This window comes from Drosophila subpulchrella, unplaced genomic scaffold (assembly GCF_014743375.2).
Source record: "Drosophila subpulchrella strain 33 F10 #4 breed RU33 unplaced genomic scaffold, RU_Dsub_v1.1 Primary Assembly Seq354, whole genome shotgun sequence".
NCBI lineage: Eukaryota > Metazoa > Arthropoda > Insecta > Diptera > Drosophilidae > Drosophila > Drosophila subpulchrella.
In genome coordinates, this window is record NW_023665577.1 from 8,546,634 (window position 1) to 8,561,840 (window position 15,207).

Here is a 15,207-nt window from a genome sequence, read left to right on the forward strand (position 1 = left end):
TTTTTGGGTCAATCGATAGGTATGGACAAGACTAATACATTTCAGTTAAAATTTTCTATCTAACATCAAAACTGTAGGAGCCACAGTTTTGGGCGGTTTGTGGGCGTTAGAGTGGGCGTGGCACTCTACTGAAACAAACTTGCGCTGCGTAAGAAGCTCAGGAATCTGCTCGCCAAATCTCAATAGCCTAGCTCTCATAGTTTCCGAGATCTCAGCGTTCATCCGGACAGACAGACAGACGGACAGACGGACAGACGGACAGACGGACAGACGGACAGACGGACATGGCTAGATCGACTCGGCTAGTGATCCTGATCAAGAATATATATACTTTATGGGGTCGGAAACGCTTCCTTCTGCCTGTTACATACTATCCGACGAATCTAGTATACCCTTTTACTCTACGAGTAACGGGTATAACGAGGAAGAACGCTATAGTCGAGTACCTCGACTATCAGATACCCGTTACTCAGCTATAGGGACCAAAGGGAAATGGAGATATGCCAGCAGCAAAGCGAGATTGAAATGCGCCACCTACCGGCGGTAGACAGACTTAAGCGTTGTGGGCGTTAGAGTGGGCGTGGCAAATTTTTTTTTGGATTAATCGATTGGTATTGACGAGATCAATACATTTCAGTTAAAATTTTGTATCTAGCATGAAAATTGTGGGCTCCACAGGTTTGGGCGGTTTGTGGGCGTTAGAGTGGGAGTGGCATACTCGCGTGACAAACTTGCGCTGCGTACAAGGCTACGGAATCTATATCTGAGATCCACGTTCATATTTACGATTTTTTGAAGTTTGTGGGCGATTTGTGGGCGTTAAAGTGGGCGTGACCAACTTTTTTTTAGGTCAATCGATAGGTATTGATGAAAACAATACATTTCAGTTAAAATTTTTATTGTAGCAACCAAACTGTAGGTGCCACAGATTTGGGCGGTTTGTGGGCGTTAGAGTGGGCGTGGCACTCTGCTGAAACAAACTTGCGCTGCGCAGGAATCTCAGGAATCTAGTCCCAGTATTGTAGCTTTTATAGTTTCCGAGATCTCAGCGTTAATACGGACAGACGGACATGGCTAGATCGACTCGGCTAGTGATCCTGATCAAGAATATATATACTTTATGGGGTCGGAAACGCTTCCTTCTGCCTGTTACATACTTTCCGACGAATCTAGTATACCCTTTTACTCTACGAGTAACGGGTATAAAAATAATGGGCGGTGACCGATTTGCTGTGAACGTCTACATATTGATATGCACTGTTCTGAGGCAAATTATTTATATTCCTTGTTCCTTCTCTATGTTTTTGTGTAAGACGTCATGAGAATCGCTTTTAAAAATGTTGCTCTTATAAATCTAGTTTTACAACATATCTGTAGGTCACTGAATTATCCAATTACTTTGCGATTTTTACGCTTAGCGGATATTTTTAGAACTGCTGTTACTTTTACCGTATTGATCTGTGTAACTCAAAGAGTTTTACTCGGATAATTATATAACTAGTAACGTACAATGCTTGTATCCAAAATATAACAAGATCAACCACTTATATTACTAACTATATTACTATATATACTATATTACTTACTATTATGTGAATAAATTCACTTGCTAAGGCCCTAGCCGCATAGCTCAACATCACTGCTAGCTCATAACTTTAATATTTGCTAGCACTCCAAAAACTCACCGTTTGTATAAAAATTAAGTCAAAGAGTCTTCAAAAATGTTTTTATATTAAAGGTTGTCGCCGCCTTTCCTTTAAAGAGCTCTGTCCAGCTATTAAAGCAACGAGGGGCCAGTTGAAAGCGATGTTTTCTTTCCATTAACCAGTGCCCCGAGTTGGATCGTTGAACAGTCCAATTGAAAGCCCAAGACCTCGACTCAAACCCAAACCAAACCCAGAACCAGCTTCCTTCGACCGCAATCAAGGCGGAAAACGTTTCCGGTGGCAGCGACAGTTTGGTTAGCCGCACTTAACGCGTCAAACTTTTTGGGGAAACAGCATCAACAGCAATTTGAATTAAACTTAGTGCCCTAAAAAAAGTAAATAGTTAAGTGTGACTGGGAGCAAAGCCGTGGCCCCTCAGATGGGACACACAAGAGATAAAACACTCAGAACAAAGACAGCCCCAGGAGATAGAGAATGGGATGTAACGCTTGTCGCTGTAACCAGGGTAACCACATAATTGAGTTATTACACTCACTGACATGGTTCACATAAATATACTTCAACGAGCAGCCACAAAAACTAACGAAAAAACAAAAATAGTAAACAGAGAAGTTGGATGGGACAGGCGTGTGTGGCGAAAAGAAACTGCATGAAAATGTATGAAATCATTTTAAGGGTACATCAAGACCAAAAATAAAAATCAGTGGTTCAGGCCACAATAATATGAAATATAAAAGGCAAAACTAAAAAAAAAATTCGGACAGATGTGGTAAGTATCTGACATCGTAAGACATAAATTTATAAAGACTTTTTATACAAATGTTACGAAATTATACAGCCTAGTGCATTTTAGGCATTTAAAGAGAGGTAAACAGATTTGAAAATAAATTTATCCGTTTTATGTACAACCCTTTTAATAAAATAAGTACCAACAAATGTAAAAATAGTAAAATGAGCCCCAAATGTAAAATTAAACGAATATAGAAACAGAACACAATTTTTATAATCTGAGATCTACAATTTCTAACTTTGAAAATCGTAGAAAATCGGTTTCACCATTTATAATGAAAGTAAACTCTCTCTTATCAAGGAATGAACACTATGATTTTTCAACGTCTACAGTCTAACAGTCTCATATCGTGTTTCAGTGTAGGTCTAACAGAAGACGTTCATAACCCAGAGCATATGATAAATAACGCAAACACACCCCAGACACCTAAAGGCCCTCCTGAAATATGTACGTTGCTGTGGATGAGGCTCTGAGTGTTGGTCCTAAGTGCCACTCCCCTGTACCCCGTGCTACTCAGCCTGCCCAATGCCCTCCGCAGATTGTTAGTTCGGCGACGGAGACGTCCACGATTCTACGCCGAACTACGACCTCAAGTCACGGCCCAATGCCTAAGTGTGCGTTGAGGGATGCTTCAGATACTCACACAGTCGCACACAGTTACCGCACTAACTGCCGTTTGGCCTGTGTCAATATGTATGTAAATAACCGGGGATACAAGTGGTTATAAATTTCCAAGGATGATGATGCCAGGCGACCGAGTGTACAGCATTGCGTATACGCACCATAGACACCAAAAGCCGTCAACCAAAAATAACCCATACGCAAAACCCTTCATAAGGGTACTGTATGGGGGTATAGTGTAATTATATTGCCCTCAAGAAAGGACGCCAGCAATACAAGCTCAATAGCAGAACAAAAAGAGACAAGACAGAAGTGGGTAGAAAAGAAAACAGAACTGAAATAAAATAAAACAAAAGCAAACGTAAAACGCGGCCAAGATGAGGAAAAGTGTCGGGGACTAATGAGGCGTTCGGAGGAGAAAGGAATCGTCTTTCCGCAAGATATGTCAGCTATGAAAATTAAAGCTCATTTTTGTTGTACACACAACTGAGCCGCCCTCTCCACTTTTATACATCCTGCATCCTTGAAAGTTTTTAATACATTTATTTATATAAACGCAGAGAAATGTGGCCACCGCTGCGTCGTCAATGTTGTTTATTGCTGCTGCTGTTGTTGTTTATTATTTGCTCCCATCCGACCCATTTTTATCCCATGGAAACCCTTTTACCACCCACCTTAAGTAGGGGTTGTCCACTACAATTTGCAGCTTTATTACACTTCTCCTAGAATCCCATAAAATTAAAAGCAATTTTGTCGTTGCAAATACTTTAACTTTAGTTCGTTCCCTCGATGGGCTGAATGGTTTTTCATTTCTGTTGGACTACACTACGAGTGCTCCTTTTCATCAAAAAGGGGGTTAAAGGGTCAAATGAAGGGCCTTTAGTGCACACAGAAAAAATGATTATTTTTTAAAAATTTAGAATTGTCAAAATATTTAGATTTATGTGGTTTGTTACCAAAAACTAACAATATGTGAACTATTTTCTTGTTCTTAAGGTAGTAGTGGACTACATTTTAATGCCAATAATTACCATAAAATAAGTCCACATGTCAGACCCGGTGCTAGAGAAATCTATATAAAAATTCGCTTGTGCTCCTAGAAGTAGTCTTTGGTTTTGCCGCGATCCTCTAATTGGATCCATAGGCTAGAAGATTGGACTCTCGCGCGGAAGTTAAGTGCCCTACAAAACATTCGGCACGATACCCTATAAAGTACTGTTGTAAAAAAAAGAAATTAGGAAGACATGTTGCTAAAGATCTAATTAATACTTGTATTTACCTGACTTGGCTTATCACAAATTTGTTAATATTTGCTCCTTCCTTTTAGTCGACTATACATATTTACTTAGAATTTTTTACCTGACCTTTATGTGAGACCTGACGATTTCGTCACCTTACCTTACTCGTCACACTCAGTGGTTATGATAGATACTCCCACCAGAAAGTCAGTAGGTTATATCGTCTCGGCTATTGATCCTGATCAAATGTATGTTTAATTTATAGGGTCGGTAACGCTTCCTTTTACCTGTAACATACTTTTCAGCTCTACGGCTCACGGCTGTAAAAAGACTTAGAACATGCTTTTTTCACGTTGAATGAACGTCGTGTGCATCATAAGATAATTGCTTGTAATGAGTTTTAAGAAAAGAAGAGTGATCGATCATTGTCTGATTTCAGCGACAATGTGGATTTGGGCGACAAATATAAGACTTGGACATTCTGCCGTATACGTTTTATAAACTGCCCGAAATAAGAAAAGGTAGTATCTTGCAAGCTTGGCGACGAGAAACTCCTCGACTGTCTGTGTAGTCACCACGCGAACCTTGTAATCCTTTCTAATGATTGACCCGATGATACGTACCCGACGCCCAGTTTTCAAAATAGCATATTTTCTCATTTCGTGCAGTTTTTAAAACTTCTGCGGGGGAATGTCCATGCTCACTGCCCACTTTGTTGCTGAAATCAGGCAATGATAGATTTTTTACAATCATTATGCAGCCTATCTGCAAAACAATAGGGGTAATTTATTATAGCTATCGTTCCTTATTTTTCTCACCTTGCCACAAAAAAGAGCTTTTTATTTGTTATTAAATGCCATCTTCATTTTAACCTAACTTTTTTTTCTCTTCCTCATTGAACGATTTAAGGACATGTGCAACGACGCAGTTCTCTTGAGCTGCACTTCTAAATAGATGCATATTTCTATTTATTTTGCGTGATGTTGCATCGAAAACGGAAATCCTTTTACGGGCAGATCTCCATAGTTCATCGTTCCGATTGGGGCTGTCCGACTTCAATGTCTTTTTCACTTGCATATTTTTGCTGCTTCCACTGTCATTTAAAGGGTCCTTAGTAATATGATCTTCTGCAAGTGGACCAACTGGTAAGTGAGCTCTGTTTAAGTGATTAAAATGTTTTCCTGATCGACGAAATGCATGATTAGTCTTTCTACAACATTTTCGCCTTCGAGTTCTGTTTTTTTCTGTGACTTTTTGACATCCTGGACCGCATGGTCCTCCTGGACCTCCCGGCCCGCTAGGCCCTCCGGGACCACCAGGTCCTCCTGGTCCGTTTGGACCACCAGGCCCTCCTGGTCCTCCAGGACCCCAAGGCATGCCGGGTCCTCCCGGTCCACCAGGCCCCCCCGGACCTCCAGGACCTGCCGGACCGCCGGGCCCGCCAGGACCCATAGGACCGCCTGGACCATTGGGTCCCCCTGGGGCTCCTGGTCTTCCGCATTCGTTTGGTTCGGATGAAGTTGTTAGGGAAAGAGTGGTATATTGTATTTTATGCTTTGAAGTGGAAGTTCTTGGTCTTCGTTCTGTTTTTGTAGTTGTTTTGGTTGTTGGGCTCGTTGTTGTGGAAGTTGTTGTTATTGGATTAGTTGTAATCAAGCTTTTTGAAGTTTGAGTTTTCGATGTTCCTGCCGTTTTCGTAGTTTCTTGTACTGGCGGTGTCGATGGAACACTGGGGCATTTGTTGCCTGGTTGACACCAACCACTTCCGTGGCAATATGCACCCAAAGGCTTCGGACACGGCTGTCCTGGCTTATACCAACACTTTTTTGGCGGAATGGGTACTTTGCAACTCGCTATCCAGGGAGGGCACATTTTTGCCGGAGGGCGGTTATAACAACCCGGCCTCCAGGATGGGCAACTGTCCGGTTGCCAGATCTCACAGGGATTCCTCTTGATCATATCGCAGATCTCCAAAAGATTAGTTTGGAGGCGGTTCATCGGCATCATGTAAGGACTTCGCTCGGCCTCCAATATCCTCTTTTTAGCCTCAGCTAACTGGGAAACTGCGATCGGGTCAACGCTTTTGTTGTGAGCCTGAACAGCAACTTCATGAAAGATGCGGAATTTTAGCCTGAGTTCACTGCTCGCAAGCAAGCCCATGACCGTGAGCAATAGCGTCCACATTAAGAGCCCTTTTAAGCAGTACAATTGAAGATTTGGTAATAGTAAGTTTCCTAACCAAATTAAAACCTGTTCTTACATACCACTGAAAAGCACAGCGTAGAGCATGATCATCCCTGTTACTGGTGTTAGAATGAATAATATTTATTTACCTATTCGAAAAGAAATTAGATAATTCGCTTCGGTCAAATTGTTACAAAAGCGTTTGGCTACGGTGTTTAAATGTAAAAATATAAATATACCTAAAAATTATATTAAAACTAATTTATTCGCACAGTTATACTAGATCCGTCGGAAACTTGGTAACAGGTAAAAGGAAGCGTTTCCGACTCTATAAAGTATATATATTTTTGTCACTAGCCGAGTCGGTCTGGCTTTGTCCGTCTGTCCGTATGAACGCTGTGACCTCGGAAACTACAAAAACTGCAATACTGGGATTAGGCGTGCAGATTCTAGAGATTCCTGCGATCACAAACCGTCCAAAACTGTGGCTCCTACAGTTTTAATGCAAGAATAAAAAGTGTAACTGCATTGTATTGTTCTTATCAAAACCTCTCGGTTGACCAAAAAAAAAAGTTTGCCTCGCCCACTTAAACGACCACAAGCCGCCCACAAACTTCAAAAAATCGTAAGTATGAACGCGGATATCTCAGAATCTATCAAAGATAGATAATTGGGATTTCAGGCTTAGATTTCGTAGCCTTGAGCGCAGCGCAAGTTTGTTACGCGAATATGACACGCCCACTCTAACGCCCACAAACCGCCCAAGGCTGTGGCGCCAACAATTTTCATGCTAGAAAAAAAATGTTATCTGAAATGTATTAGTCTTGTCATTACCTATCGATTGATCAAAAAAAATGTTTGCTACGCCCACTCTAACGCCCATTACGCTTAAATCTGTCTACCGCCCACATAACCATATATTGAGATCAGGGGTAGGCGGCGCATTTCAGTCTCGCTTTGCTGCTTGCATATCTCCATTTCCCTTTTGTCCCTTTAGCTGAGTTACGGGTATCTTATAGTCGAGGTACTCGACTATAGAATTTCTCCTTGTTTTTCATATGGTTTTTGGATGGATAACTAAAGTCAGTATTAGACACAACCGACTTCCCATCCAAGTCAATGCCACCTATATGAAAATATTGTATTTGATCAACCTCAACAGTGCGTATGATTTATAAGCCTTAAAGCCAATTCGCAGACCCTAAAACTCGTTTTTTTTTCAAAAAATTTCGTTTGGTATACTTTGAATTCCTCAATGCTTACCTTATAGGCAGATGAGAGTAGGACATTAAAAATATCCATAGAAATGTGGACCGCCCTAAATGTCCGTCGGTCCAGATTCTACAGATTTCTGCGCAGCGCAAGTTTGTTTCAGCAAAGTGCCACGCCCAAAACTGTGGATATACTTCTAGAAAAAACATTTTAACATTTAGTCAATACCTATCGAATGACTTAAAAAAAAGGTTGCCACGCCCACTCTAGCACCCGCAAACACCCATAATACTAAAATTTGTCTGGCCTCATTACTAATGATGTTGAAAAAGTGTAAATGATATTTTGCTTAGTTTTTGAATATCTACACTAGTCGGCATAAGTATTTCGACGAAACAAAAGTTAAATATACTAATAGTTTGAACCTTGTTTCAGCAGGGTGACACGCCCACTATAAAACTTATACACTTGACTTAAGCTACTTCCTTCCTTCAATATGTCTAAAATATTCTTGCTTAACAGGTTCAATGCCAGTTGATCTCATATATATAAAACCCATAAGCGATTTATATTCCTTTAATATCCGCCTAGTCTAATGCTAGTATTATGAGTATGGAGTTCAATTTGTTCCAAAGTCACTATTTGAGAGGGGCAACATTTTGTAATCCTGCCACACCCACATAGTCTAACAACACCAAACATAATCCATCATTTATAGAAATCGCCCAGAGATTACTTATTTTGGCCCAATGACAACAAAAATGGAGCATCAATCATTTCCGGACAATCGGATGACAATGCTCTAAACCTACCAGAAGGTGTAGGCTCCAACGAAGCACATTTATTCCCGTAAAAGGAATACGGGCTTACATGGTAGAAGGGTATATTTTGTTCGTTGAAAAGTATGTAACAAGTAGAACCGACCGTCCAATACGAAGACTTGTATATTTTGTAAAAAAGATTTGTCAGTCATCATTACTAAAAGGCGGCCACGCCGGATTTTATTCACATTTACAGAAGCCTAAAAATCGGTGTCCCCTTGTTTTAGCCGTCCTTTATCTCCACCGACTGACAATAATTATATATTAACTTGGTTAGCTGAGAGGGTCTAATAGTCGAGGCCCTCGACTAAAGCGTTCCTTCTTGTTTTAATATATAAGTGAAAGTTTAGTCTGTCATGTTGATAAATTGAAATATTGCCGCACGAATGCGTTACGCAGGTAATCAAGCATTAAATTTCAGGGGGCTGAGCCGGAAGAAAAGGTGCTCCAGAAATAAACGCAGCTCAGCCTGAACTTTGCGCTTTAAAATTCTCTAAAGTATATGTTGTGTTAACGTGAGTGCGGGTGGCTTATCAAATAAAGGAAGGGAGAATATAAATAAAAATAAGCAAAGTCAGAAAGAGTTGGGCGGCACAGCAAGGAATACAATATACAAGGCTACAAAATATTTATTTTGTCAAATCAATTTTATGCCCATTTGAATTTTATAGCAGGAGCTAAAAAATCACGACCTAACTTATGCAGACGTTGTCATTTCCAGATCCCCTGCAAGTACTTTAAATGAAAGGCAGTACACGTACACCAAAAAGAATGTGTTGTACGCGAGAACTTAGATATTTTGCTGAGGCGGGCAGAATGAAAACATTTTAGAAAGTATATTTATATAGTCGAAAGTACAAAGCTTATATCAAGATATATTCTATACAATTCGCTTTCGAGATCGAGGTCTTCTCGGTTTGCGAATGGCTTTTAAGAATGTGTGTTCTTGATATGGGTATGAAGACTCCTTGGATTCAACATCGAATTGATCTCGATTTTGAGATTAATATTTTAAAGATTTAAGCATAAATCAGTCCTATATTGACATTACACTCTTCTCAATTTTAAGCACAAATCGTTCTCGCTTCAAGATTGCATGCTCAAATTAAAATGCAAAATTTTTAAAAGTGTTTATATATATATTTATATGATATCTAATTGATAGAATAGAATCTTTGATTTCGTCATCCCTTATCCTTCTGTCCATATCAACGTTGAGATCTTGGAAACTATAAGAGCTAGAATGTTAGGAATATGCATGCAGATTCTTTACTTCCTGCGCAGCGCTAGAGGTAATCGACAATAGCGTTTTCTCTTCTTTTTAATCTGGTCAATGTCACTTTTTTGTGTGAACACTCAACACCATTCACACCTGTAACTTAAATCTTTCCTCTGAAAACTTTTAATTAGAAATACATTTATTTCTGTCCCTCTTTTCGCAGGCAACAACTCCGATCTACCCGCAACACAAGCGCATTTATGGCGAATTCGAACAAAGCTTCGTCAAAGTTCATTAACAGGAATAGTTGGGGAAGTAACAACAAATGCAGCTTCACCATCGGCAGGGCTCGCAAAATGTAATCGGGCCAGGACGCGGAACTGAAAGGGGCCCACTCCGCTCTGCAGTGGGCTACGGCAACGGTCACGGGCAACAGCAATAGCTTCCACTGAACTGCAACAATCGACAACAAGCGCAGTAACAACAGCAGCAACGTCAAAAAAAAACCTTACCAAAATACGCAACATAAATGAAGTTAACAATCTGTCAAATTGCTAAATTATTTCTGCTGTTGACAGCCTTCTTCTTTCTCAATTCCCCCCGCGCAGCCTTCTTAGCTTTCGGCTCGAGTCCCACCCCCTCCTCCCCCTCCTCCTCCTCCTTTCGGCCAGAAGCGGCGGGTGTCCTTGTCCTGTCAGCGGCCAAGACAGCGACAGATTTTGCTACAACGCCATCTACAAAATCGGTTGCGGCCACGCGGACCTCCCCAGCGACAGCAGCAGCAGCAACACTCAGCAGCAACAGCAATTCAATTTGGCCGACAGCAACACAAACGCAGAGTCCACGTAATGCGCGTGAGGCTGCTCGTCAGAAACGTCAGAGGCAGCAACAGCAGCAACAGCAACAGCAACAGCAACAGCAAACGCAACAGCAACAGCAACAGCAACAGCAACAGCAACAGCAACAGCAACAGCAACAGCAACAGCAACAGCAACAGCAACAGCAACAGCAACAGCAACAGCAACAGCAACAGCAACAGCAACAGCAACAGCAACAGCAACAGCAACAGCAAACGCAACAGCAACAGCAACAGCAACAGCAACAGCAAGAGCAAACGCAACAGCAACAGCAACAGCAGCACCAACAGCAGCAGCAGCAGCAGCAACAGCAACTGAGACAGCAACGCCAAAGACGACAGCAGCAACAGCAGCAGCAAGAGCGACATCTTAGTCAACGAATGGCCGTTTTAATACCTTCTTCGCTGCACGTTGACATGACGCATGTGCAACAGGGCTTCCAGAATTTCCTCGACTTCTTTCAACTGCATTTATCTGATGTCAGCGTCGATTTTCTACGTGATGTGGGTGAGTACACACAAGCCGAAAAACAAACCCATCAGAGGCAGCCCAAGCAGCCTTGTTTGCCCTGTTTGTTGCCACAGCCCTGGAAATCCCTGCCAACATGCATTTAGACATCGTGTTTTATCGATGATTTGTGTGTGCCTGATGCTCAAGTTTCCCTCTTTTTCCGTTTGAAAAATTCCACATGAGCCGGAGGCTGAAGGTGGCAGTTTATGAAGATGAATTGGCCAGGCCGGCTGTTTGCTGGGGGTAAATGTTTGCTGGCAGCCAACAGGGCGGAAGTTAGGGGAAACTTTGCTAATTGAGTGAGGAAATACAAATCAAGCGAATGAATTAAAGTTGAAGTTATCTAGACTGGAGGAGCCACTCCAAATGACTTATCTTTTGCAGTCTTTAGAAGGCGATGGGCTTCAACTCTCTGCAAACCCAATTTACATGCATAATGCTTTGATTCCTCTTCCTCCTTTTCCCGTCTTTCCCTTTCCCACAAATAGCCCTTATTTTTCTCGTGCCAATTTAAACTAATTTCAGCACGTCCTGTCCTCGACTTTTTTATTTGCCTTAGGGAAACGGAAAAAAGACATCCAGATTTCGCGAGTTTTGCAGTAAAAGTTATTTCTTTAATTACGAAAAATGTTCCATCTTATTTTAGCTGTCTTCGCTGGGCATTGCTCCCTGCTAGTGACAACCTACAATTTCCGGTTTGAACCTAACATTTTGGAAGTCAATGGTTTCAGGCCAAAAGAAAGCAGCATGGGCTCTAAAAGGATTAGCAGATGTTACTGCTGGGATTTAAATTTTTAGAATAATTGGACAGCATGGGGAATGCAACAGCAACACACAGACTTTTGTTCGAACAACACAACTTACACAACCTGTGTAGGCATCCAATCAATCCACACTGCCCTTTGTAAGCTTTTTTGTACAATAAGAACGTTATGCAACTATTTCCCTGGACAAAGTCTTTTTTCAATTTGTCCAGGGGCAAAAAGCAGTATATGGACCACTTTAGCCGCTTTTGTGCCGTTGCCAATGGTGGTCAGCAAATAAACTCGCAGACCTTTCTACGGACATAAATTACAACTGGGGCAAGGAAGAAAGCCGAATGGCATACGGCCACATGCAACTAAAATCCATTTCAATACTTGGCAAAACATAAAAACCTGGAGCGTAGCGAGCCAGTCATGTTAAATTACGGCAATGGAATTCATTTGTACGGAAAGAAAAAGTTACGTTAGATTGGTTTGCATATTCAATTTCGTGGTCGGGCACTTAAATCAATTTAAATGGCTGTGGTAGCCAGCTTGTTTCACCTGTTATTAATGCCACCTTCGAGAAGCCCTGTAACTTAAAGATATCCAACTTAAACTACTCGATGTGCGAACAACAAGAAAATTGTAGCAATCGACAAAAACTCTGGCGCCAACTAAGTAAACGACAAAGTTGGCCATGTGTAGATGCCCGTGCTTGCTCTGGAAATAACTCAAAAGAACTAAGCGCTAGAAAGCAAGTTAAAATAATAAGGCAAATAGCCAGATAAAGAAAGTGCTCGCCGGGTGGAAAACTTTTTCAAGGGGAAGTGCCACCGAGAGTCTGAATTAACTTTCTGCTTATCGCGATCTAAGGCCAATTTATTTAAATAGCTAATCACTTGGGCAAACCTAATTCGGCATAAATATTCACGAACATAAGTTGAGGGTTTCTAAGGCAAAGTTTTAGTTTTCAGTGATCACTACTCGCCGAGAAAAGTTGTTAAGCTGCCGGCTTGAAGGACTCAGCTCATCAGCAGCATTTTATGGGCTTCAAAACTCCCAGATATCTTTAGTTCCTATTAGTTACCATACCTCAGAAATAACTCCCGAACCGTTGGTCCCCTGTCAAGAACTTTCGGTGCAAGGACTCGAGAATCTCTGGCACTCATAACTCTGTCCCCTTGTCGGATACTTGGCCAGTTACTTGCAATGGCAGCCGTTGGCGGCCATGGCAAAACCCACAGAGAGGCACTTGGAGCCCACAGAAGGGCCAGCCTCAGAAGAGAGACAGCAGTTTGGCCTTTTTAAGGCCGAATATATATTCGAATATAACCAACGTTTTGTATTTTCTTAAAATATTGCTGTCCACCGAGGATAGTTCCATAGGACCAATCCTAAAAATCATTAGCTGAAGAAGTTGCGGAACCGCGAAAGTAGATAACGATCTGTGTGAATCTGAGAGAGACAGTTAAATTGTTTTACGGTTGAAGTTTAATGTAAATTAAAATTCATGATCATGACTCATAATTCCAATAATTTTTCCGGACTGTTGGGAGTTGAATAAATTATTTTCGTAACCCATTGGGCTTATCCTAAGAATGGTAGTGCTATTTGATTCAATTTTCAAAATATTTAACAAGACTTTTGAATTGGCGAATTGTACATAGATAAAATTGACTTGATTTTGTCGCTAAAAAAATTACATTGAAAAAAAATCGTGGGGCGAAACAAGTTGGAGATTTTTCATCACTGGCCAGAAGGCAGTGGTAAACTGCTAACGTTGCAGACAGAGTGCGCTGTGAGCTTGGCTGCTTTCATCAGCAGTTACATTTACTACACCCAGAAAAAAAAGAACGAAAAAAATCAAGAACATTTTTCATGAAATGCGAACAATCCGTTCTCCATTTTTAGTTCTCACATTTCGAACGTTTGTTCACGAAAATCGAACGGTGTTGGTAACAATTTCTACCGACGAACAACTTGGTTCCAAATTGCGAAAAATGTTCTCAGATATCGAACGCCGTTCATGAAAAAGCTGCGATAGACGCGTTAAAGTCTATCGAAATCGATAAATTATCAACATCGTTCATAAAAACATGTATGTAGGTCTAGTGTCCCGATTGTCCGCACTCGAAAAATTGGCTTGGTGGTCCAGCTGCTAGAGCGTCCGCCTCCGACACATGGTAGCACAGGTTCGAGTCCGCGAGAAGACAGTTGTGAATTGTAAGTTTTATAAAAATATTATTTCTAACGTTTATATGTACTTCTATTAATAAATAAATTCTTTGTTTTCAGCAAAATATCCAAAATACATTGAATTCTAGCAATAACAAAACATAAGGTGGTGGGAAATTAAATAAATCTCTACCAGGCGTCCAGAAAGTCTAGCGTGTACACAAACCTCGTTTTTTTTTAGATTTTTATGTTCTCAGGCTAAGCCCGAAATGTTCTTAAACTGACACCATTCGTTCGGATCCCGACCCTAAAGTTTCGGTCACATTTTACGAACGACCGTTCATGAACTGTCAACAAACGGGCTCACGCACTTTTTGACAACGTTTGGTCTTGATTTTTGAACGTTTCGAACGGATTTTTTTCTGGGTGTACACCGCTTAAGCGCATGCCCACATACACTCGCAGAAAAACCCCCTCCAAGTCATCTTAAATATACAGAAGTTTTTTATATGCCACATTAAATGTTTCTCTTTCTTTTCGCCCTTCCTGATGATGACGACGATGTCGACGACGGCGCACAGATTTAAGTGGCTTCATTAAATTACTCGAGCTGCCCAAATACACGAGCGTTGTAAGGACCTTAAATGCGGGCATTAATGTAGACACCGACGTGAACTTGGACCTCAACGTGGATGTGAACAAGGTCCAAGGGGGCACAGGGGCCTGGAGTTCGTATGCGAATGTGGACGTTGACCCGCCCATCCAGCCACGTCAGCAACATTTGCAGCAGCAAAAGCGGGAGCAGGAGCCCCATCGCCATCATCAGCAGGACTCCAAGGCGAATCAGTTGTCAGCGGGCGATGGGGCCTCCTCATCATCTGACGGAATTGGAGAGATTCGGTGGAATGACGCCCGTAGCTTCTCGGGTCACTGCCATCAGGTTGCTGAACAACTGGCCCTCGATTTCAATAAAACCGTCGTCCTGTGGCCCTGTCCGCGAATGAAAGTGAGTATGTCCTTACTTAAAGACCGCTGAATCACAAGAAGAATTTTTTGGGAATAAGTGGAGGACAATCGCGTAAAGTAGGAGTACACGAACTTTTAATGAAAGAAATAACTGCTGTCCTGAATGGATTATTCAATACTTAAAACAACCCAGGTTGACAG

At 41.4% G+C, this 15,207-nt stretch overlaps 2 protein-coding genes across 2 annotated transcripts in view; one reads left to right on the forward strand and one right to left on the reverse strand.

The window, feature by feature from the left end:
* Positions 1 to 15,207, forward strand: part of LOC119559986 — a 75,635-nt gene that overhangs the window by 18,870 nt on the left and 41,558 nt on the right. Inside the window, exons 2-4 of the mRNA XM_037873245.1 lie at positions 9,976 to 10,748; positions 10,983 to 11,116; positions 14,622 to 15,046. Of these exons, the coding sequence (XP_037729173.1) occupies positions 10,282 to 10,748; positions 10,983 to 11,116; positions 14,622 to 15,046 (1,026 nt within the window). The 5' untranslated portion in view covers positions 9,976 to 10,281. The remainder of the gene's footprint in view (positions 1 to 9,975; positions 10,749 to 10,982; positions 11,117 to 14,621; positions 15,047 to 15,207) is intronic.
* LOC119559985 (translation initiation factor IF-2) lies at positions 5,102 to 6,619 on the reverse strand. The gene is made up of 2 exons (XM_037873244.1): positions 6,581 to 6,619; positions 5,102 to 6,508 (listed from the first exon to the last, which is right to left on the reverse strand). The coding sequence occupies exons 1-2, from the start codon at positions 6,609 to 6,611 to the stop codon at positions 5,184 to 5,186; spliced, it is 1,356 nt and encodes a 451-aa protein (XP_037729172.1). The 5' UTR covers positions 6,612 to 6,619; the 3' UTR covers positions 5,102 to 5,183.